The sequence below is a fragment of the Tupaia chinensis genome, unplaced genomic scaffold (assembly GCF_000334495.1).
Source record: "Tupaia chinensis unplaced genomic scaffold, TupChi_1.0 Scaffold138921_1, whole genome shotgun sequence".
Taxonomy (NCBI): Eukaryota; Metazoa; Chordata; class Mammalia; order Scandentia; family Tupaiidae; genus Tupaia; species Tupaia belangeri.
In genome coordinates this window covers 113,348-138,819 of record NW_006198812.1, presented here as the reverse complement: position 1 = coordinate 138,819, position 25,472 = coordinate 113,348, and the positions used below count along the sequence as shown (strand labels likewise).

General features: G+C 36.4%; 1 protein-coding gene across 1 annotated transcript in view; it reads right to left on the bottom strand.

Moving 5' to 3' along the window:
- The window catches only part of MNAT1 (MNAT1 component of CDK activating kinase), a 240,324-nt gene that overhangs the window by 140,159 nt on the left and 74,693 nt on the right, over positions 1-25,472 (bottom strand). Inside the window, exons 4-5 of the mRNA XM_006161766.3 lie at positions 17,039-17,142; positions 6,962-7,102 (exon numbers count right to left, since the gene is read on the bottom strand). Coding sequence (XP_006161828.1) covers positions 6,962-7,102; positions 17,039-17,142 — 245 coding nt within the window. The remainder of the gene's footprint in view (positions 1-6,961; positions 7,103-17,038; positions 17,143-25,472) is intronic.

Genomic DNA, 25,472 nt, shown 5'->3' with positions numbered 1-25,472 from the left:
GTAAAAGTACCCCGTATCTGAGCCTAGTCACATCACAACCTTTTTTCTTCCAATTCTCCATTCCATTAGGATGCTGGGTGAGCACACACAAGCCTGCCATAAAGCTACAGGTCTGAGATTCAAACCCCAGTTGCCAATGTAGGATATGGCTTCTTCTGTGCAGCACCTAACCACTGCACCACAAGACCAGCTCCATATCCAGTCCTCCCTCATGTTAAAAGTGCAGTGGAGCTAAGGTCTAAACTAAATGATATCCAGACTTTTTTCTTTCTAAGTTGTGAGTTAAATAAGAACCCAAAGGGGCCAACCATGCTGCGGTGGTTAAAGTGGCTGGATCCCACGCAGCTAACTGTGTCCTAGACTTCGGGTCCTAGACTTGGTGATTTGAGAAACATGCAGAGCATATGTGCATACATATCCTGAAAGGAAGAAGTAGAGGAGAAGGATTGATGGCATGACCATAGTCCATTGAAGACTGCCTTTCTCTCTCTCTCTCTCTCTCTCTCTCTCTCTCACAAGCACACACACCCTATGGCAATTTTTTTTTTTTTTAAAGAAAAAGGAGGGGAAAAAAAGAAAAGAACCCAGAAACATAAACAGTGGGAGTCAGGCAGAAAGATCACACACAAAAGCACACAAAAAGTACTTTCTTATATCTATAAACAAAGATAAAGGCACAAACACTTCTACCTCCTGTAACAAGGTTATCTACAAAAATAAACATACTTTTTAAATGAGCTACAGATATTTAAAATAATGACTATATAGTATTTAATCCTAAAGAAACTATTGTTAACATTCCACAGTATGAAAGCAAACATATACTAGATTCTAATTTTCTGTTCACACCTACCAACCAATAATTTAGGCACAAATGTGGCTAGTTAATATAATTAAAGGAATTATTTTAAGGTTACAGTGTAGAAGTAATTCAAATAAAAGCAATGTAATTCAACAGAACTGTCCTAAAATAAAGTTGTACATTAAGATTTTGTAATAAAGGTACTTTCCAAGAATAATGTTACAAAATTAAAACTTTTTTTGTTTTTGAGAGATTTCTGCTATAGGGAGCATGTGCTCACCAGAGAGACAGACAGAGACAGAGACAGAAAGTGAGAAACCATCCCGCAGGGATATGGCCATGCCAAAATCCCTTCTTCTCCATTCTCCTCTCGGGATCTTGGACATGCACGCACACGTGCCCAGTGAGTTTTAAGTAGCCAGCTCCAGGACTCAAACCACAGTTGACTACGTGGGAGTCCAGCAACACAACTATTACACCATCTGCTGGTCCCCAAAATTGAAGCTTTTAAAAGTAAAAGGGAGAACATAAATTTTACTTATAAAACAGAATCTTATTAAGTAGCAAAATCATTGAGATCTGACATAAGCAATAATGAAATAAAATTAATAATACTGTAGTATGAGAATATACTTGAACAACTTTCATGCTCTGTAACAAAGCATTAGTAATACATTAGTAACACTACTGTTATGAATTTTTGCAGCTATTCTAGATTTCCATTAAGAAATTTATAGGGACCAGCAGATGGCATAAAGGTTACGTCGCTAGACTCCCACATAGTAGACTGTGGTTTGAATCCCAGACCTGGTGGCTTAAACTCAAGCCAGGTACATGTGTATGTATGCCCAAAATCCTGAGAGGAAGATGCAGAAGAAGGGACTGCAGTGTGGCCACCCACCCTGGAAGGCGAATTATCACTTTTTGTCTCTCTTTGTATTTCTGGCAAGCGCATGCACCCTATAGCAAAAATCTCTCTTAAAAAAGAAAAAGGAAAGAGGGCCAGGAGGTAAGGTGGTTAAGGGCACTGAACTCACTGGACTCCCATATGGCTGACCGCAGTTCAAGTCCCAGATCTGTCAGCTTGCTTTCTCACTTTCTCTCTCTCTCTCTCTGTTCCTCTCTGGTCAAATAAAATAAATAAATAAGTAAATAAAGTTAAATAAAATAATGTTTGAAAAAAAAGAAATTTATAATAATACAATAACACAATTTTAAAATGTAATAAAAACAAGAAAATATACAACAAATTGTAAAACTAAGGATCAGACAATGGTGCAGCAATAAACTATGATGTTCTACCATTCCCTCATGGCAATTTCTAGATTCAGGTCTGGACACTTCCCTGAGTATATGCCAGACACACTGTGTTAAGACCTGGTGTTGGATGAGGTTGGCATGGAGTGCAGCTTAAGACCCTGATAGGGTCGCTGTTTCTCTGTTTCTCTCTTGCTCATGGAAGAAATAAATAAACTTCTTTAAAAGTGTAAACTTAAACCCCATGCCTAGTGGTTAAGGGAAACCAGATCCTACATGGCTGACTGGCGCTTGAATCCCAGCCCTAGTGATATGAAAAACATGTTGGTCGTGTGTGCCTGCATGGGTGTCTGATATCCTGACAGGATGCAGAAAGGAAGAAGGGACTGCAGCATGACCACATTCCATTGAGGGGTGTTTTCTCTCCCTCCCTCCGTCTCTCTTTCTGTCCTCTGACAACTTAAAATGCAAAATTAAAGAAGGTTTAAAATAGATAGTGGTCAAAAATATCTTTTAAAAGTTATTTAGTTCTTTCATATGTAGAAACTAACAAAAGAAAAATAAATTTCCTTCACTAAAGTTAAAGCATTGTTTCACAATTTATAATCTAAATAAATTCAAATGCTCTTCCATAACTAATATTTATTCTGAAAAGGAAATGCTCTCACATAAAGGTAAAACAATGTGCTCACTTCAAAATGGTTATAGATTCGGGGGATAATGTGGGAAAAAGGTGGGAGAAAGGGAGAGAAGGGTGAGAGGGGCAAGACGTTTATGGGACACAGAAATGGGTTATTATTTTTTGATGATAATGTGTTTTGTATACTCAACTGAATTAGTGGGAAGTGTATTCATGTTGGGTATATTCAACTTACAAGCAAAGTGATATACAGTAATTAAATGTATAATATATATTTTTTTAATGTTGCTAGCTAAGACTGGGTTGTTTTAATCCTGGTTTCACACTCACATAAAAGGAACTAAATGTTAAAATATCTTCATAAACAGGTAAATTTTAATAAAAGTGAACATTCTAGAAATCTAAAATTAATTTCAATACTAAAGCATGGTTTTATTTCAAATCTACTTTACCACTCAAAAATTTAGGGCCTAAAAACCTCTGTGAATGTCAAATTAGAATAAAGCAGGAGTTCTCAAACAAAGAACATTTAGAATAAGATAAACTACAAAAAACATACATGCTCTGGGGGATATCTAACATTTAGATTCAGCCTTTCAAGTTATTTAATTCTTCTTAGCATTACCTTTTACTTTGAAAGATTCCCTAACCTATATTAATTGCCTGAAGGCATGTTGTTTAATATTTAAAGAAATTTTATTAAGACTGCCTGTAATACTCATTAAAAGCTTTATAATGACCATTTTTAAAAGATTATTTTAACTGACTTTACGCAAGCCATCTGGCAAACAATATTTCTCATAAAAATCAGCTACTACATTTGAAAACAGGATTAGCCCAGACGAAAATTAAGATATAAACTGAAGAGAATTTTCAAACAGGAATATAAAAAGATTTAATAAGTCAGAACTAGTTTAAAAATCTTTTTCCAAACTGTTTTTAAAAATTGAATTTACAGTTAGGATTAAATAAATGGCCTTTTTAGCCAACATTATTGCAAATGCTAAGCCATAAACATTAAGACCGTAACATTAAAATTCTGTCACATATATTATAATGTAATGCCAATGCCTTTTAAAAGGTTAAAAAGTGACTTTTGGCACAAAGACCAAACCAAAAAACAGAAGGAAAATATTCTAATAAGTCGTACTTGTTCTGTAAATTAGATCCAGAGACATAATTCTAAGATTTAAGCTTCTAGACATATAGTCATACACTGCATAACAGGGTGTCAGTCAACAGCAGACAGCATATACAACAATGGTCCCATAGGAAGATGGAGGTTATACCATATAGCATATTCCACACATCTACTCCATCCTGATGTGTGTAAGTACACTATAACATTCACGCAATAACGAAATCTCCTAAGCCTTTCTCAGAATGTATCCCCATTAAGCAACACATGACTGGATTTACAAATGCCAATCTTTCACCTTTTTTTTTTTTTTTTTTTTTGGAGAGGTTTTTGCTACAGGGCATGTGTGCTCACCAGAAAGAGAAAGAGAGAGAGACAGAAAGCAAGAAATCACCCCCAGGGGGGATGGCCACACCGCAATCCCTTTTCCTTCTCTTGGGATCTTTGGTACCCACGCACACACACCCGGAGTGAGTTTAAGCCACCAGGTCCGGGTCTCGAACCAGTAAAGTACATGGAGTCCAGCAACGTAGCCATTACATCATCTGCTGGTCCCGATCTTTTATCTTTTTAAGTAAAATCTAATATATGAACATATGCTGAAGAGAAATATGTTATTTTATCTAGTCAATACAAGTTCAAGGAGATAAAAAGAAATTTAGGCCCAGCAGCCATGACACACTGGTAACACTAGGGCCTCATAGTGCCAGAAGTCATGTGACAAGACTCTATTAATGGTGCTTTTTCTTTCTCTCTCATGTGTGTACACGCACACTTTGTATCATAAAGAGAGGGAAAAAAAATTATGAGCTCAGTCAGCAAATGAAAACTAAAAGTATGCTAACATGTGTAACAAAAACATTTAGTAATCAAAAACTTGAGCTGGTCAGTGGCTTGGTAGATAAGGGTGCTGAACTCCCTCATGGTTTGACTGTGCTTTGAGTCCAAGACCCAGCAGCTTGCTTTCTCACTTTCTCTCTCTCACTATCTCTCTTTCACTCTGTCTCTCTCTGGTCAAACTAAAATAAATAAAGTTAAATAAAACCACTCATTAAAATAAGAATTATTGAAAAAAAAAAAAATCAAGGGCCAGCAGGTGGTGTGGTGGTTAAGGGCACTGGACTCCCACATGGCTGACTATGGTTCAAGTCCCAGACCTGGCAGCTTGCACTTTCTCTCTCTCTTCCTCTCTCTCTCTCTCCTTTGGCCACTCTCTGGTTAAATTAAAATGAATATATAAAGTTAAAATAATTCTTTAAAACAATAATAATCAAAAAATTCATGTAACTAAGAATCTTTAAAAATACATTTAAAAATGGAAAACAAATTCAAACGCAGTGGCAGTCTAAACCAATCTGTTATAACTAATTGTACAAATGAATACAGTAAATTACTATGAATTACTTAACCACCATGTTATATGATCTAAACAGTGAGGAAAATATGTGCAGTAATGACTTGCAGGTGAAGAAACAGGAAGTGGAGGGGAACAGTCACAAAAATCAATATTAACTCCAGATTAAACACATTGTACAACAATGGCAGTTTCACATCTTGCTTCATGCCTCACTGAATCAAAGAAGAGCTTCATGCCAACAGCAGCTCAATAAGGCAAAATTTAGTACTCTTGAGGCATGAAGGATATGCAAGAATAGTTTCTATGCAAAACTAGTTAACCTCAAAAAAAAAAAAAATCTAAACCTTTTACATTAGATGAAATGTAAAATGTCAAAAGTGTATTTTCATTTTATGTAAAAGTTCTACATATAGGATTCACTCAAATAATTGAATACAAAAGAAGCATTATCAAAAAAAAGTGTGTTACTTTTCATATAAAATGATGAAAAGAACCTCTCAATAAAGCAATTAAAAAATATATTTGTAAGAAATATGTTTTTACAAATTATTGTTGTTTTCTAGCAGTTAGCTCCTAAATAGTCAATATTGCTAAGTAATAGCGGTAATAATTAAGGTTTGTAAAGTGTTCATGGATTTTATACTATATTATTTGATACTTAAAATCATGTGTGATCTTGATAATATCACAAAGTTGAAAATCTTTTCTAGAACAGTCTGTTTGCATTCTTCTCTTTTCCTTTCTGTCCATTTGATTCATGTTCCGTGAGTTATATCTTTGATGTTAACATAATTAGCTCCCCTGCATGGTTGATATCTTATTATTCTTTGATGGGGTAAATGTAATATGTGTATATTTCTATACTGTCCTTTTGCCCCCAAAAGTATTTATGACAGTTAACTAGGAATAAAAAGAAAGGCAAGATTACTTAAAATTAGAAGTAGGTTGGACCACTCATAGTGCCATATACAAAAACATCACCACATATTAGGGAAAGCATTTCAAATCCATCATAGCAGTTGTCAGGATATAAACAAATAGTCATATAAATAAAACAAAATTATAACTGAAGTCATTTTCATAATCTCTATCACTAAAATCACTTTTGAGTAGAGAATGAGTATTGAGTGAATTTATATTATGCCACATTCTGGAAAAACATTAATTTTTTCCCAGCACTTATGATGTGGATTAAACATGGCCACACTCCTCTCATAAGAGGCAGCGTGTATATCTGTTCCCCTTGAAACTCAGTAGGCTCTTTTACTAACAAATATAGTAGATTAGAGACTGTGCCAGTTTTCCAGCCCAAGTCTTAAAGCATTAATATCTTCTATTTCCTTACTTTTAGAATATTCTCTCTCTTATAGCCTCAAGCTACAATCCAACTTTACTACTGGGTCATCTGAAAGGTCATGACTCACCTTGGGATAGAAACACCTAGAAAAATACGTTGTGACTTTTCTGACAACCCAATAATACAGAAACCACATGGAAACATGCCCTGAGAATACACTGGAGAAGAGCAGCCCTAAGACCCAACTGAATTCCCAATCAAGGTATTGTGAGCATAAAAGCTTGCTGGTTTGAAAAAATGATTTTATTTAGCAACAGATACATTGATATCAACAGATAAGTACCAAAACTAAACTAAAGCATAAACACTGTGGAAATGCCATTTAAAGGCCATTATCTAGCATAATAAATAGTAAAGGTAAATCCTGAAAACTAATATTACTCTTAATCACAATTAGCGTTTATACGTACCAGTTCATCTAAAAAAGCCTGTTTATTCTTCCTTTTTAGAATTTGCTGCAGTTGTTCTTCTTTTTGTATAAATAATCTTCTTTGTTCATTTTCCTGACGTTCTACTTCTAATGCTTCTTCTAATTCTTCCTGTTCCCGAGTCTACAACAGAAATGTATATATGGCATGGAATAAAATTAGTAACCAAGAACAAACCTATGTCACCCTCTGATGTTTGCTTTATTGGAAGCATAAAACACATTGGTTCACAATAAATGGGTGTAAATACCAGATATAATGTGTGTGGAAGAGTAGGGCCTGAGGAGGACATTTAGAAGAAAAATAAGAAGGCAGGCAAAGCATTAACGGGACAGAGGAATGTGGTATTATCTGGAAAAGATATTTTATAGTTTAATCAACTGGACTAGGGAGAAATGTTGACATATTGATATATTCACTTTGTAAGCTAAAAAAGGTAATTAAGTGTATAGAAAAATGAAATTTAAAAAAGGGGAAAAAAACACATTAGTCACTTATTGTTTAATAATACAGCATTTTACTTAGCTGGAACTAGGAATTTGTTTTATTTCATGTGGACATACTACTACTATTAAAAAGAACAACAACTAGGGGCCGGCAGGTGGTATGTTGGTTAATGGCACTTGACTCCCACATGGCCGACCACGATTCGAGTCCCAGACCTGGCGGCTTGCTTTCTCGCTTCCCCCTCTCTCTTTCTCTCTCTCTCTCTCTGGTCAAATTCAAACAATCAAATAAACAAACAAAATAAATAAGTAAAATAAATTAAGTTAAGGGACCAGCAGGTGGTGTGGTGGTGAAGGTGCTGGACACTCCCACATGGCCAGCCACGGTTTGAGTCCGGGACCTGGTGGCTTCCTTTCTCACTTTCCCTCTCTCTCTTTCCTCCTCTGTGTCTCTCTCTAGTCAAATTAAAATAAATGAGTGAATAAATAAAATTAAATAAATAATTATTTTTTAAAAAATAAATAAATTAAGTTAAATAAAATAATTCTTAAAAAAAGAGAGAATGACAACAAACACTAAACAAAGTACACCAAGCCCAGTTGCAAACTGTAAGAACTGTACTTAATAATGTAATTTTTTAAAGTTATAATTATTATAGACATAGATGATTTTAAGTCATTCATTTTAGGGGCTTTCACAAGCCAAAATCAAAACACAATAAACAGGGAACCAGCAGTTAGTGTAAAGTGTAATGGCTATGTCACTGTACTCCCACGTAGTCGACCGCGGTTTGCGTCCTGGACCCGCTTAAAACCCACGTCGGGCGCGGGTGTGTGCGTGCCCAAGATCCCGAGAGGAGAATGGAGGAGAAGGGATTGCGGCGTGGCCATCCCCTCTGGGGGATGATTTCTCGCTTTCTGTCTCTCTGTCTCTCTCTGTCTGTCTGGCAAGCGCACGCGCCCTATAGTGAAAAACCTCTCAAAAAAAAAAAAAAAGAAAACAATAAACAGAAAATCTCTGTACAAAGCTATGATTAAAATATTCTATTTAAAAGACTGGCTTTAATAAAAATTATTTCCAGAACAAGTTACGATGAATAGTCACCATAGTATTGGGACTAGCAGTTAGGGTAATGGCCATGTCGCTGGACTCCCATGTAATCGACCATGGTTCAAGTCCCGGACTCAGTGGCTTAAACTCACGCCGGTCGCATGTGCATGCATGCCCAAGGTCCTGAGAGGAGAATGGAGGAGAAGAGATTGCAGCGTGGCCATCCCCCCTGGGGGGTAATTTCTTGCTTTCTATCTCTGTTTCTCTCTGTCTTTCCGGCGAGTGCACGCACCCTATAGCAAAAACCTCTCCGAAAAAAAATAGTCACCATAGTATTTAACTTCTTTTTCCAAAGATCAGTTTTTATAACACCAAAGTTCTAAACAGTGCTCATTTAAAGTAAGTTTTGAAAAATTGAAGTTATTGTCTAACACGAGCATGTAAGTTTCAAGAGTGCTCTTTATGAACAAAAACATTCAAAACTAAAAGTTAGTACCTAGAGAGAATGAAATATAGGTGTACTTGTTCCCTTTCATGAAGTTCCTCAAAAACATTAAATACTTCACGCTCTGAATTTTATTTCAATTCATACTTAAAAGCAGTATTATACCTATCCTTTGCTTTTTAACTCATAAAAGAGAAAGACAGTAATATCTAAATGACTTTCATTTGAAAACACTGACTCTTTCTCGTAAAAGTATTGTGAAATATGGGACTGACAGGTAGTGTTGTGGTTAAAGTGCTGGACTCCAACATGACTCACCACGGTTTGAGTCCCGGACCTGGCAGCTTGCTTTCTCACTCTCTATCTCTCTCTGGTCAAATTGAAGAATAATAATAAATAAATAAAATTAAGTAAATGATTCTAAAAAGAAAGCATTGTGAAATAATATTTAAATCCCCTATTGAAATTACTTCAGGGAATCAGCAGTTAGCGTAATGGCTATGTCGCTGGACTCCCACGTAGTCGACTGAGGTTCACGTCCCGGACCCAGCGGCTTAAAACTCACGCCGGGTGTGTGTGCATGCGTGCCCAAGATCCTGAGAGGAGAATGGAGGAGAAGGGATTGCGGCGTGACCATCCCCCCTGGGGGGTGATTTCTCGCTTTCTGTCTCTCTGTCTCTCTCTGTCTGTCTGGCGAGCGCATGCGCCCTATAGCGAAAAACCTCTCCAAAAAAGAAAAAAAAAAGAAATTACTTTCAAAAAGAAATAGATAGGGAACCAGCAGTTAGCATAATGGCTGTGTCGCTGGACTCTCACATAGTCGACCGCAGTTCGCATCCCGGACCCGGTGGCTTAAAACTCACGCCGGGCACATGTGCATGTGTGCCCAAGATCCCGAGAGGAAAATGGAGGAGAAGGGATTGCAGCGTGACCATCCCCCCTGGGGGATGATTTCTTGCTTTCTGTCTCTCTCTGTCTGTCTGGCAAGGGCAAGTGCCCTATAGCGAAAAAAAAAAAAAAAAGATAGACAGACAGACAGATAAATAAATAAAGAGTATGCATAAAAAGGGGTTTGTCAGGTCCAGCCACTGATGTGACGGTTAAGGTACTGGACTCCCACGACTAGCTGGCTGCAGCTCAAATCCTAGACCTAGTGGCTTGAAAACCACACCTGGCACATGTACATATATGCCCAAAATCCCAAGAGAAGAATAGAGGATTGCAGAATGCCCATCCCCCTTGGGAGGTGATTTCTCACTTCCCTTTCTCTGGCAAACATATACACCCTGTAGCAAAAATCTAAATAGAATTCAAAAGAATGTCATATAGTGTTGGGGACTGAATTATGAACCACCCCCAAAGGGTATGCTGAGGTCCTAACTCATAGTACTTGTAAAGGTGACCTATTTGGAAAAAGGGTCCTTGCAAATGGAACCAAGTTAAGATGAGGTCATACTAGAAATTTAGACACCCACACAATGAAGAAGATCATGTGAAGATAGAGGCAGAAATTAATATATTTACAAGCCAAAGAATGACAAAAATTGCTAGCAACCACCAGGAGCTAGATAAAGCGATGAACCATCCTCTGTTAGAGTCCTCGGGGACAGCATACCCCTGTAGACACCTTTCAGACCTCTATCCTCCATAGAGATGAGAAAGTAAATTCCTGTTGTTTAAGAGATCCAGATTGTGGTGATTTTTTTAGTGCAGCTCTAGGAAAACGGAGGTTAAACTAACAACTTTGAACAGTATGTATTTCTCCCCACTGACGGCCTGTTTTCATCTTTTGCTTTTTTAAAAAATTATTTTTGTTTGTTTTGCTGTATCTTTCAGTTTCCTTTTCCTTTCATCACTTTAACTGCTCAGTCTCCAGCACTGGATGTCTAGACTGGTCTAAGTGAACCATAGCAAAATATCTGACTACTATTCAGGTCAGAATATTCCTCAATTCCCTTTGAATCTGCCGCACAAAGGAAGAAAAACAGAATGGCAGGTAAGTTGCAGATCACTTCCTCTTGTACGCTTCTGAATACTCAGATTGAACTTCAAGAAATTAGGAAAAAATGTATAATCCATCAGATGACCAGAAATCACCACAGAGCCACAAGAAATATGAAAAAAAAATAAAATAAAATACCTCTCCCCCTAAGGAAAAGAGTAACTCCTCTTCATCCACAGACAGTACAATGGAACTCACAGAAATGCCTGAGGAAGAATTTAGAATATTCATAGTGACAAAGCTAACAGAGATGAAAGAGAAGAGAGACAATGAACTCCAGAAGATGCAGGAAAAAAGAGCCAAAGAATTCCAGGATGTAAGGAAATTCTTGCATGATCTGAAAGAGGAAATATACACCATAAAAAAGAATCAAGTGAAACTGTTAGAGATGAAGGCTGTAATACAGGAAATCAAAACCTCCCTTGAAAGTATTAAAAGCAGACTAGATCATAAAGAAGATTGAATCTCAGATGTGGAAGACAGAATCGCTGGACTAGAAACCACCACGGAGACTGAGAAAATAGCCGAAAAAAATAAGAATAATATACTAGAAATACTAGGTACCTTTAAACATCCAAATATCCAGAAAATCAGTATCCCAGAAGGTGAAGAGACTAATAATAAGGGCATTGATAATCTATTCCATGAAATCCTGGAAGAAAACTTTCCAAACCTAGAGAGGCTTTCAAAGATCCAGACCCAAGAAATACAAAGGACCCCACATAGTATCAACCCAAGAAGCTCTTCTCGAAGACACATTATAGCCAGATTGACCAAAACCACAGACAAAGATAAGATACTAAGATTAGCAAGGAGAAATGTCAAGTTACCTACAAAGGATATCCCATCAGGCTAACAGCAGACCTCTCATCGGAAACAATGTGAGGAAGGAAAGAATGGGAAAATACATTCAAAGTGTTAAGTGAAACACAATTTCAACCAAGAATACTATACCTGGCAAGATTATCCTTCATATGAGAAGAGAAGACAAGAACACTCTCAGATAAACAAAGCCTGAAAGAATTTACAGACACCAGACCAGTTCTCCAAGAAGTTCTGAAGGTACTGCTATATCAGGGAAGCTAAATATATATATACACAGAAATAAAAGTTCAAAAACAACTAAGAAAATGGCCAACTTAATGGTAGAGACAAGTCCAGAGTTGAATGTTATCTTCCAGAATTTAAACAAAAAGATCGGACCACAACAGAAGATAAAGTAAATGAGACTAAACTGCTGAAATAGAATTTTATGACTTTCGACTAAAACATTACTGATTTTCTTCTATGGTTTGTCTTCCAGAGTTAAGGAATTTTTTCTTCTCTTGAGCTGTGTATAGGTTCATGTACCTACTACTTGAACAGAATCCTAACCAGTTTCCTGGCTTTAAGCCTTAAGCAAAATTCTCTTAACATTTCTTGATTTAGATTTATTAAAGCTAAAACTTCCTTTCTTGAAACTGAAAACTATATTTTAAAATACCTATTTAATAACCACAGTAAGCTATACAGCCTCAACTAGGTGCTATTTTATAGTATATTCATTCTACTCATAAAGTTTCATGCCTAAAGTCAGACATGTGTTCACAGACATGTATACAGCAGCTGAACTTGCTATTGAAAGTAGTTAGATTAATTAAGATATTTTGTCAATTAATAAAATGTGGAGAGGGGAAAAATGGAAAGCAACTGTAGATACCAGAGATGGTGTGAAAGGAGAGTGGGAAATGGCAGAGGGTAAGAAATAGGATAAAAGAGAAGAATATATATATATACATATATATATATATGAAACACGAAAATTGGAAAATTATTTGTTGACAATAACTTTTAAGATTAAGCCACTATACCGTGTATTCTAGATGGGAAATCTCATTTTGTATGTCGTGATGATGTTCAGTGAATGAACATAAAATAAAATTTAAAGTTACAAAATAATTAAAAAGAAAAATGATAAGGAATAATGATCCACAGAACATAAAGACTAATCCAATATTACTTGAACATTTGAATGGATCCTGACAACATTCACTGAGATGAAGAAGATAATTAGAGGCAAAATAGACTTTAAGTCAAAGACTGTCACAAGAGACAAAGGAGGACATTATATAATGATAAAGGATCAACACACCCCAGTTTCGAAGCACTTCAATATATAAAGCAAACACTGAAACATAAAGGAAAAAATAGACAGCAATACAATAAGAGACTTCAATAATTTACTTTCAGTAGTGTATTAAAAAGGCAAGACAGAAGATCAGTAAGAAAATAGAGGTCTTGAACTATAGACCAAATGCACCTAGCATAGACAGAACATTCTATACAACAGCAGCACAATATACATTCTTTTTGAGCACAGAGTGAACTTTCTCCAGGACAGATCACAAGTTAGATCACAAAACAAGTCTTAACAGATTTAAGAGAACTGAAATCATACCAAGTATCTTCCTGATCAAAATAGAATGCAACAGGAAGAAAACTGGAAATTTTACAAATAAGTAGAAATCAAATGGCACATTCTTAAACAACCATTTGTTCAGAGATGAAATCAAAAGAACAATTAAAAAATACCTTGAGACAAACAAAACCAAAAACACAGCATACCAAAAAATAACAGAACCAGCAAAAGCAATAGTAAGAAGAAAGTTTACTGCAATAAACATTTGTATTAAAAGGGAAGAAAAACGTTAAATAAACAAACTAATAATCCATGACTACATATGATTATTTTGCACAAAATAGGACTCAGCAAAGAATGGTTGGCCAGGGGCCAACAGGTGGCATGGTAGTTAAAGTGCTGGGCTCCCATACGACCAACTGTAGTTCAAGTCCCAGACTTGGTGGCTTGCTTTCTTTCTCTCTCTCTCTCTCTTTCTCTCCCTCTCTCTCTCCCTCTCTTTCTCTCTCTCTCTCTCTCTGGTGAGCACATGTGCCCTATAGCAAATAATAATAATAATAAATAATTCTTAGGAAAAAAGAAAAGATTGGTTGGCTAGTCAGTTAGCTGATTAAATAACTAGCAAAATAGACATCATTGAAAATGCCACATGGGACAGGGGGCAGTTAGGTGGCATGGGAGTTAAGGCGGCTGGATCCTACTTGGCCAACTGTATGGTTTGAGTCCCAGACTCAGCAGCTTCAAGAAATACACTGGGTGCACGTGCATGCATATCCAAAATCCCGAGAAGAGACCAGAAGAAAAAGGACTGTGGTGTGGCCATTCAGCCTGGGGGGTACTTTTTCACTCTCTGTCTGTCTGTCTGTCTCTCTCTCTCTCTCCAGTGAATGCACATGCCGATAGGAAAAAGTTACAATTTCTTTTTAATAAAGCGAAATAAATGAAGTGTATGTTTAAAGACTAAAAGTCACTGTTCTTCTCAATGGCACAACCTTACCCAATCATCCTTCCTTTCTTCACCTCTCACTTATAATCAATCAGTAGGGCTTGCTATTTTAAACTCAAAATATCTCTCTGATTCATCCCTACCTGTCTATTCTCTGTTCAAGTCATCTCTTAATTCATCTAACGACTTCAATAACCTCCGACTGTTGTCTCAGATTCTGAACTTACTTCTCTAATAATATTCAACCCTACCAAATCACAAACTCCATCCAATACCTTATTACATTTTGCTTAAAATTAAAAACCTTTAGCAGTAGGGCCGGCAGGTGGCATGGTGCTTAAGGTTGCGGGATTCCATGGTTCAAGTCCTGGACCTGGTGGCTTACTTTCTCACTTTCCTTCTCTTTTCCTCTCTCTCTCACTCTCACTCTCTCTTGCTCTGTCCCTTTCTGGTCAAATTAAAATAAATAAATAAAGTTAAATAAAATAATTCTTTAAAAAAAAAAAAGCCTTTAGCAGCATTTATTAATGACTGGTTTTGATCAAGTTGCTCTAACGAATTCAAGGAATTCCCTAATATACTTCAAGGTAAACTAGAGAAAGAGACTGAACACATGAAAATCCAGCCTATCCCTCCATCCCACTATCACTTCAACCAGAGTATTCTGAGTAAGATTTCATTGGAATAAAAGTTTCACTGACTAAAACCTTAAAACCACTAATCTATATAAGACCAAATTACTTTCCGCAATGTATAAGATCTTAGAGGACCCAAATCCTTTCTACTTCTCCAACCTGAATCCTCTCTCTTTTGAACTTCATCAGTGAAGAACTACTTGCAACTTTCAAAACTCTCCATGACTTCTTGCCTTTGCTCATGATTTCTTTCTGCCTGGAATACACTGGTCCCAGTCTCCTTACAGTCACCTCCGTCCTGTGTTCTTCACTTGGGTAACTTCTACATGTCCTTCAAACCTCTAGTTAAGCATCAAATCCCCTGGAATGCCTTTTCCAATCTTCCAGAATGGATTAGGTTTCCCTCCACTGTAGACAACTCTTCTCATGTTTATATGATACTGTTTTGAAATTACCTGGTTGCTCAAAAATAAGGGCTATTATTCATCTTTGTATTTTATTTGCTTACAAATATTTATTGAACTGAATTTTATTTTTTGCCCAATTGTTAGACATTCTAAACAACAATCTCTGCTTATCATGAGAATCCAGAAAACTAAATTTAAAAATTAAGCTAATCTTCACTAAGACTAGTCTTAAAGAAGATTAGATCTCCTCCTTTGTTCAGTTTTTTCCATGCTCACACTTATGTTAGGTGCCAGCTCCATGAAACAAGTAAGATCTCTTCAGCAGACAACTCAGTAATGGCTTTTCTGGGTCAGAAGTGGGTCACTTTTTGTACCTAATCATGTAAGAAATTTCCTTTCTTCTCTTCTTTGATATAATTCTAGTACTTTTGGAACCGTGAGACTTCCATATTCAGAGAGACAGTAAAAGCAAAGAGCTACCTCAGGTTAGTAAAAAGACATTAGCCATGGGACCAGCAGTTGGTAATGGCTATGTCACTGGACAACCATGTAGTCGACCATGGTTCGAGTCCCAGAGCCAGTGGCTTAAACTCACACTGGGCACGTGAGCATGCATGCTCAAGATTCTGAGAGGAGAATGGAAGAGAAGGGATTGTGGCGTGGCCATCCCCTCGGGGGTGATTTCTCACTTTCTATCTCTCTGTCTGTCTCTCTCTTTCTGGCGAACGCACGCGCCCTATAGCAAAACATCTCCAAAAAAAAAAAATTAGATATCTTTTTAAGGAAGTCAAGATGGATATGAATGGAATGAGAATGTAGTGTCAATTCCTTGAGAACTTTATTCCAGGAAAGAAGTGTCTAAATGAAACACTTATAAGACTACAGGAACTCTCTTCTAAACATAAGATGAAAATATAAGCTGCATGATGCAAATAAACTTATATTATTTTTACTTATAATTATAAATTCCAGTTAAATGTCTCAAAAATAATTACCTCTACTTTCCTCCCAAACTAGAACGTTAAGTTGCACTAAGAAAATTATATCTAAATTGTATATTAGACAAGTACATTTCTGTAAGCATACAATTCTTTTCCCTTTATAGAATATAATTTAATAATTAATGTCCCAAAATATTTTATTTTTTAATTTCATTGGATCAACAGAAACAAACTAGAATTATTTTTATATGTGGCAATGTTACTATTTCAGTAGGACAAAAAAGATAGTCAATAGAGAAACCAAAATTAAGTTCAGTTCACAAATTTGCTCCTCTGATTTAATCATAAATTCATTTTCATATTGTAATCATCTCTATTTTCTTTATTTAACACTTGAGAACTCTACCAATATCAGTCTGAGTTTCCCCCTCCTTCATTTGAGAAAGAATGTTCAAGGATAAAATGAACCTCTGTTATTTTGTGACCACTGCTCAAATACACTCTTAGCAAAAAACTCCCTACATGGGCAAAATTAGCATTACAAACACCTACATGAAGGAATTACTTCCTTGCAAAATTAGTCTAACATAATGCCATCAAAGTTGTCTTTTGGTACAGTAATGTGTGTCCATCTAGCCATATTCATATGCAATACTTATCAGTATTCTGGACTAAATTTCAGCTAGATTGTTTGTAAATGCAATTGGTTTAAAAGACAGCTTTTTAAAATATCAGGTGGAAGCATTTGTTTCTTATAAAAAGGAAGAAGAAAATACAAAGCAACCAACCATCTTTAACTTATTTTTCTGAATGACATCTTTGTTTTCCTTTTGGTATATCTCCATTTTCTTTTTAGTGTTGTCCAAATCCACATTGTTGGTCAAGTTGAAAACTGCATCACAAAAGAAACAGTGATAGAAAACACATTTTTAATATAAATCTTAAGTAGATAAGAAAAACCAAATTTTTACCATAGTGACTTCTTATTCTTCGGTTTGTCATTCTTTATAGCTCTATTCATGTACTTTACTCAGCTATTTAGATGCTAGTTCTCATTATGACAATCATGGATAGAATATAACACTATCACACAGAATACCTAAATATTAGGATCATTCAAAAAAAACCTAAGATATATGCTTGCCATAACCACATTAGATTTTATTTTTATTATACCCATTCTAACTTTTAAAAGCATATAAAAGGTTGTTCAATTTTTTTTAAGTAAAAAAGAGTAAGTCTGAGATCTACGACTATGGTCAGAATCAATACTAAAAAGAATCTGTGCTCCGCAAACAGAAAAATGATACTCAATTTTTTAAAATCATGTTTGTTTAATGTATGTGAACATTAATGCAGACTTTTTTGGCACTGTATTCATGCAGAAAAAATAATTTTGTATGCTATAAAGATGTACAATCATTAAATGTAATAAAAAATTAAAAGCACAAGATTACATATACAGACATAGAAAAAATTATATGTTCGTGTAATCTATATAAAACCAAAACAGGTTTTATTCACAATCTAATTGTCTCCAATATTACTAGGCACAAGATTGAGTTATTTCCCATGGAGTCTAGATCTGGAAGAGTATGAAATAGAAAAAAGTTGAAACTTAAGAGGTAATGTAAAAGATAAATTGTCACGAAGAATTATACTAAAATAATATCTTAGAAGTCACTAATGGGAAGATAAAAAAGGAAGTAAAAGAAGTTTTTCCAAAGATGTTATGAAAGGTCCTAATCCAAAAGTACCAGAGCAAAATAACTTCAGTGACAGTGGTATATGTGTATTGCAGTATGTACAGAGCTCTTTTCTGAGAATCCAATTCTCAGTTTTGAACTACTTATGAATTTGGCAAAATGTTTTCCTCCCCTAAGAATGAAAACAACAACAAAAAAAATCAAAAACATAATTCTGAAGCTGCAGAAAGATCAGAGCAAAGAGAAAAAGAAGCATAAGAACAGTTACTCAGCAGAAGCATCTTTAGGCGAAGGAACAGAACAAATGGTCAACACTATTTCAACTTTGGGTATAGACCATAAAGAGCACTGAAGTGCTCACTACTCAAGAGTGACTTGTAAATGTTAATGCTTATATAAATGCCATATAATTAATTTCCAAGAGAGTATGTATTAAGTAAAAGTCTGCAGATATGTTAATGAGGCCAATTTTTTTTTCAGAATTTATAATTATCTTTTTCACTTGTTAGGAAGCTTTTGTATGTATTTTCTATTACTAGTACTTAAATCTGAAACCTCAAAACACAAAATAAATGAAAAGAAAATGTTTACATGAAAAAAAGCCACTGAGAAGTGTTCAGACACTACTAAATTTTCATTGAGTTAGACCTCTCTTTTTATAATTCCAACTCGAAATTTAAATTATAAATGCCATACTCCTAATTTACATATATAAACCAAAAGGCTACAGGGCCAGCAGATGGCAGAGTGGTTAAGGTGATAAACTCCCACGTGGCCAACCACAGTTTCAGTCCTGGGCCTGGTGACTGAGATTTATGCAAGGCACGTGTGTGTAGGTGCCCAAAATTCTAAGAGGAGAATGGAGGAAAAGGGATTGCGGCTTGGCCATACCACCAGGGCAGGGGGGATTTCTCACTTTCCTCTCTCTGTGTCTGTCTCTCTTCAGCGAGCACATGCGCCCTATGACAAAAATCTTAAAAACAAACAAACAAACAAAAAGGTTCCACTAATACTCTGAAACAAAAACAAAACCCTCTTTAGGTATATATGACCTCAAAAAGTACTGCCTTACTACCTTACTCCTTATAGTCTACATCAGCCTGCCTAAGGAAGAAGCTACATCTACGTTATTAAGTCTTGTCTTTTCTATAATTCCAGTTCGGATCTCCCTCAACTTTCCCTGTACTCTTTCTTCATTCTTCTGTTCCTTCTACAATTACTTGCCACTGTTTTCTCTTTCTTGTCCTACAAATAAAACGAATCTACCCTAAATAACTCTTCTCTATCTCCTGTGTTTCTACAGATTCCTTCATCTCACTCCTTCCTTTAATTAACAGTCATGTCAAATAGTCCCTACACTTTGGGATTATAGAAACCTATCAGGTTAAAAAGTAATACTGAGGGGCCTGCACGTGGTGTGGTGGTTAAGGGCGCTGGATTCCCACATGGCCAACAGTGATTCAAGTCCTGGACTTGGCAGCTTGTTTGCTTGTTTTCTCCCTTTCTCTCTCTCTCTCTCTCTCTCTCTCTCTCTCTCTCTCTCTCTCTCTCTCTCCCTCTGTATAACTCTCTCTCTCTCTCTCTCTGCCCCTTTCTGGTCAAAATTAAAAATAAATAAATAAAGTTAAATAAAATAATTCTTTTTTAAAAAAGTAATACTGAAAGTACAACATATAGTTGCCTGTTTTGTTGAGTAAGGTCATCAAATAATCTCAAAAGACCACTCTAGGGCAACTGGTGGCATGATTCTTAATGCAGTCAGATCCTATATGGCCACTGAATAGTTCAAATCCCATCTGAAAACACAAGTCCTGCTTAAAAAACACTCTGGACATATGTGCATCATGCCCAAAATCCCAAGAAGAGAATGGAGAACAGACTGCAGAGTGGTCATCCCCCATTGTGGGAGTAGGATTTCTCACTCTCTCCCTCCCCCATCTCTCTCTCCCTGTCTCTCTCTCACAAGTGCACATACCCTATTAGCGAACTGAAAAAAGACAAATCTATGTGATATATAATTTTCAAAGAGCTGACTTATTTCAGAACATCAATTTATCATAATAATAGTTGAAAATTCAGGCTAGGTTAGGAGACAAAATTCTATTCAATTCTTTAATGAGTTATGCATAATTTCAACTTTGGTAAAACTGAAAGCAAATGAGAAACAACAGCCCTCTAGCTACTTCAACTCTTTTAACACAGAGTAGAAAAGAACCTAGTAAGGGTGGTAAATCAAGAATCTGGCTAGAATACAGGGTGGAGTATTCTCATAAATCAGATTAGGGTCTTAACACTATAAAATCAGATGGGCAGGCTCCAGATAAGCAATGCTCTCAGAACAGCATCTGTGACCCATTAGTTAACAGAGTGATTCCACCCTCTTTGCTAACCACTCACAATTTACTCCTTATATTTAATAGATCATCCTCTGAGCCATCCTCTGATCAATATAATGATCTTTCACAAGCTCCACCACGCCCAATATCTATCAGATCTATCCCATTTGTTTGCTTAAGGACTTTCTTCCAAAAACTTTGCTTGAATACACTCCATATGGTAAACATCTACGGACTATGTATGACAGGCACTTGACCTAATTACCTCACTTAATTTTCCTAACAACCTTAAAAGATAGTACTATCTCACTTCACAAATAAAGTTTAATGGCACCAGCAGATGGCATAATGGCTATGTTGCTATGTTGCTAAACTCCCACATGGCCGACTGTGGTTCGAGTCCCAGACCTGGAGGCTTAAAACTCACGCCGGATGCATGTGCGTGCATGCCCAAGATCCTGAGAGGAGAATGGAGAAGAAGAGATTGTGGTATAGCCTCCCCATCCAGGGGGTAATTTTTTGCTTTCTGTCTCTCTGCCTTACTCTGTCTCTCCGGGGAGCATATTCATCCTATAGCAAAAGTCTCTCTTAAAAAAAAAAAATATATTAAATACTTGTCTAAGATATACTGCTAGTAATGTTGGAACCATAATTGTTTTTAACAATTTTTTTTTAAGAATTGTTTTATTTAACTTTATTTATTTATTTACTTACTTACTTACTTACTTGTTTTACTTTGACCAGAGAGGGCCAGAGTGACAGAGAGATAGAAAGAGGGAAAGTGAGAAAATAAGCCACCAGGTTTGGGACTCAACCCCCGGTCAGCCATGTGGGAGTCCAGCATCCTTAACCACCACACCACATGCTGGCCCCTGGAACCATGATTTTACCTAGGCTATTTGATTCCAGAGATAAACTTTCATTAACAATGCCAGTTGTGCTGTTTCTCTAAATACCTGAAATTCAGTTCAATATTCTGATAGGCCCCATCTTTTTATCTGTGATCAAAGTGTTCCCTCTATCCACAGGGTCCATCTTAGTATCAACTTAACCTGGAAAAATTGTGAATATCCAGATCCAAACAGGTTGAATCACCAGCTCTTCCTTATAACTCACTCTGCAGTTACAATTTCTCTGTCTGAATACCCATAATATATTACCTAATATCATCCCATTGGCACTTACCCACTTTCTACCTTGTGGGTGAATCCCTTCAATGTACATACCTTGTTTGCCTTATTAGACTGGTACCTGAGGGCAGATTCTAAGACTGATTAATTTTTATTATCACTCCTACCATTTCTACTACACTCCTAGTAGACTGGCAAAGGTCCAGTCATAATATCAAATGCTGGCAAGGATGAAAAGCAACAGGAACACTCATTCATTGCTGGTGGAACACAAAATGGTACCGCTACTTTGACAGACGATTTGGCAGTTTCTTACAAAACTAAACATACTTTACCATATAATCCAGCAATCAAGCTCCTACACATTTACCCACAAGAGCTAAAACCCTATGTCCACACAAAACCAGGGCTTTATTCATAACTGCTAAAACTTGGAAGCAGCCAAAAGGTCCTTCACTAGATGAATAAACTGTGGCATATCGATACAATGGAATATTACTCAGCATTAAACACAAAAAAAAGAGTGATAAAGCTAAAAAAGACACAGAGGAACTTAAATTCATATTATTAAGAAGAAGCCAATCCAAAAAAAGCTACATGCTATGATTCTAACCATGTGACATTCTGGAAAAAGAAAAGATCAGTGGTCATCAGAGGTTAGAAGGAAGGAAGTATGAACAGAGCACAGAGGACTTTTCAGGTATCAAAACTATCTATATGATAGCACAATGGTGAATATGTGTCATTACATTATACATCTGTCAAACCCACAAAATGTACAACCCAAAAAGTAAAACCTACTGTAAATGATGGACTTTTGGTGATTATATATCAGCATAGGTTCATCAGTTACAACAACTGTACCATGCCCTGGTGCAGGATGTTGATAGTGGGAGAGACTGTTCACGTGTGAGGGCAGGGCCTATATGGGAATGCTCTGTATACACAGTTACTTCCTTTTCTCTTTATGATAAAGTCCAATGAAAGAAAAATAACCAATTTATTTCACTTTTAAATTAGAAAGTGAAGTTAATAGCAATATAAAGGATGCAAATCATAATCTAGACATAATTTTTTTTCCACTAAAAAGAACCATAAAGCGAGTTACTATATTGAAAACTTTTCAGATGAAGTCTCATTCATGCCACAGTGAATGGGATTGGTATAAAAGCCTTAAAGAAAAAGGAATAGAAGCTAATTTTCTTTAACAATCATTTGACCCTTTATCTGCTTACTGTTTTAGCTGAGATGTTGACCTGCCTTTAGTCAAGCATTAAAAGCAAACAAAAAACTTATTGTATTTTCTGAAAGAGTTAATGTCATTTAAGTACAATTCTAAAGTCTCTTTGACTACAAAATTTATAATTAAAGCCCTTAGGTCTTTCTCACCCTTTTGAAATGAGTATCCTTTAAACCAAAAGAATAATCTGTTTATTATGAAACTAAGAAAAAAACTTTAGAGATAATACCCAGGGCCGAAAGGAATATGAATGATTATGTATAGATTGTCATAATCACAGAAAAGAGCCTATTGTTATTGCCTAAGAACGTTCATCTTCATGTGTGTCCCCTCTATTACAAATTTTTTATATTGTCCAAGATTATAATTTTAAAATTATGTTTGTGATGTTCAAGCAATTAATATGAAATTTATATAACAAAATTATCTTAATTCCTAATTTATAAATCCTCAAACACTGACCCTCTGAGTAACTCTCCTAATGCTATTTTTACACAGAAAAAAATAGTAAAACACATCATAACTTTTCTGACGACTTAATATTTATTTTACTCTAGACTTCAGCATCTTCAATAATGACTTTCTACATATAAGATTAAGTTCAAACTTCTTTAATGTCCTTTAAAAATATGACCCCAGGCCAGTGGTGGCATGGTAGCTGAAGTGGCTAGATCCCACATGGTTAACAGTGTGGTTTCAGTCCCAGACCTGGAGACTTAAAAAATATGAAAGGTATACTAAAAAATATGAAAAGTATATGTATATGTGTATGTGTACATGCCTTAAATTCCTAAAGAATGGAAGAGAAGGGATTGCAGTATGGCCATCCCCCCAGAGGATGCTTTCTCTCCCTCTCTCTCATCCACTCCCCCACAGCAAACACTCACATACAAAGCAAGTGTTTTTTTTTTTAAATGGCCCCAACTTTTTTGCCTCTCATCTCTGACTATTCCACAGTACTCCATGTTCTAGATTCAGACTCTCTTTGCCTACCAAATACTCTCAAGGGTTCTGAGAGTGATAAAAACATATCTTTAATGTTGGCTCCATTATTATTATCAGTTATAACCTTAGGCACAGTACTTAAGCTCCAAGTGCATCTTCTCCATATGCAAAACAGGTATCTAGCACTTAGTAGGTGTCTATTAAATTAATATTTTCTACTTATAATTAACACAGAGAGAGTGTGGATATCATAAACATGTCTAAAAGTATGACTAAAGCACAACGTAGATAGCTACTGAAACAATATTTTAAAAGACAGTTTAAGGGGCCAGCAGGAGGCATGGTGGTTAAGTGTGCTGGACTCCCACATGGCCAACCATGGTTCGACTTCTGAACATGGCGGCTTGCTTTCTCACTTTACTTCTCTTTCTCTCCCTCACTCTGTCACTCTCTGGTCAAAAAAACTAAATAAATAAATAAAGTTAAATTTTAAAAAATTCTTTAAAAAAAAGAAAGTTTATATGATAATCGGAAAAATGTCAAACAACTAAATGGACATACACCTTAAAACTAGTCTACCTGACCCTTCATTTCTGTATTCCCCACACAACAAAACAAAACATTAAGAGATCAGCAGATACATACTGGACTCCCATGTAGTCGATCGCGTTTTGAGTTCCAGACCCAGCAGTTTAAAACTTATGCCAGAGGGGCCAGCAAATGGCATGGTGGTTAAGGGCACTGGACTTCCACATGGCCGAACATAGTTCAAGTCCCAGACCTAGCAGCTTGCTTTCTTACTATCACTCTCTCTCTCATTGGTAAAACTGAATACTACTACTACTAAGAAGAAGAAATAAAATTTTAAAAATAATTTAAAAAAATAACTCACGCCAGGAATGTGTGTGCGCACGCATGTGCGTGCATGTGTCCAAAATCCCGAGAGGAAAATGGAGGAGAAGGGATTGCGGCATGGCCATCTCCCCTCAGGAGTGATTTCTTGCTTTCTATCTCTCTGTGTCTCTCCAGCAAGCACACACACCCTATAGCAAAAATTTCTCTAAAAAATAAGAAACAAAAAGATCTTTTAAAAATTGTCTATTTTTTAGCTTTTATCTCGATTAATACCATGTACATGTTCAAGGTCATTATTTATACATTTACTTATTTTTTAGTTTTGCTATAGGGCATGTGCCAAAACCAATCCCTTCTCCGCTCTCCTCTCAGGACATGCCCACACGTGTCCACATGCCCAGAGTGTTTTGCAAGCCACTGGATCTGGGACTCAAACCATTCAGTCAGTCATGTGGGATCTAACTGCCTTAAACCCCACCCCACCCAACCCCCGCCAGCACCTGGCCATAATTTTTTTTGAGAGAAACATTTTTACAACAGGGCACATGTGCTCGCTAGAGAGAGAGACAGAGAGACAGAAAGCGAGAAATCGCCCCCTGGGGGGATGGACGTGCCACAGTCCCTTCTCCCCCACTCTCTTCTCAGGATTTTGGGCATGCACGCACATGTGCCTGGCGTAAGTTTTATGTTGCCAGGTCCAGGATTCAAGCCGTGGTCAACTACATGGGAGTCCAGTGACGTCACCATTATGCCATCTGCTGGTCCATGGTCACATAATATTTTAATTCATCCTTGCCTACTCTTTTTCTAACTTACTTCCTATATTAAGTCAGTTACTTGAATATCCCATCTCTAAACCATCCCCTTTGTTTACCCCACTGTTATTTCTATTCCAAATTACATTAAAAGCTCGTTCAGAAATGGTTTCCCAGCCTTGAGCATCTCCTCATATTCCACATCACCACCACACTGTTTTGATAGGCTCACCATTGGCCACAGAATAGAATCTT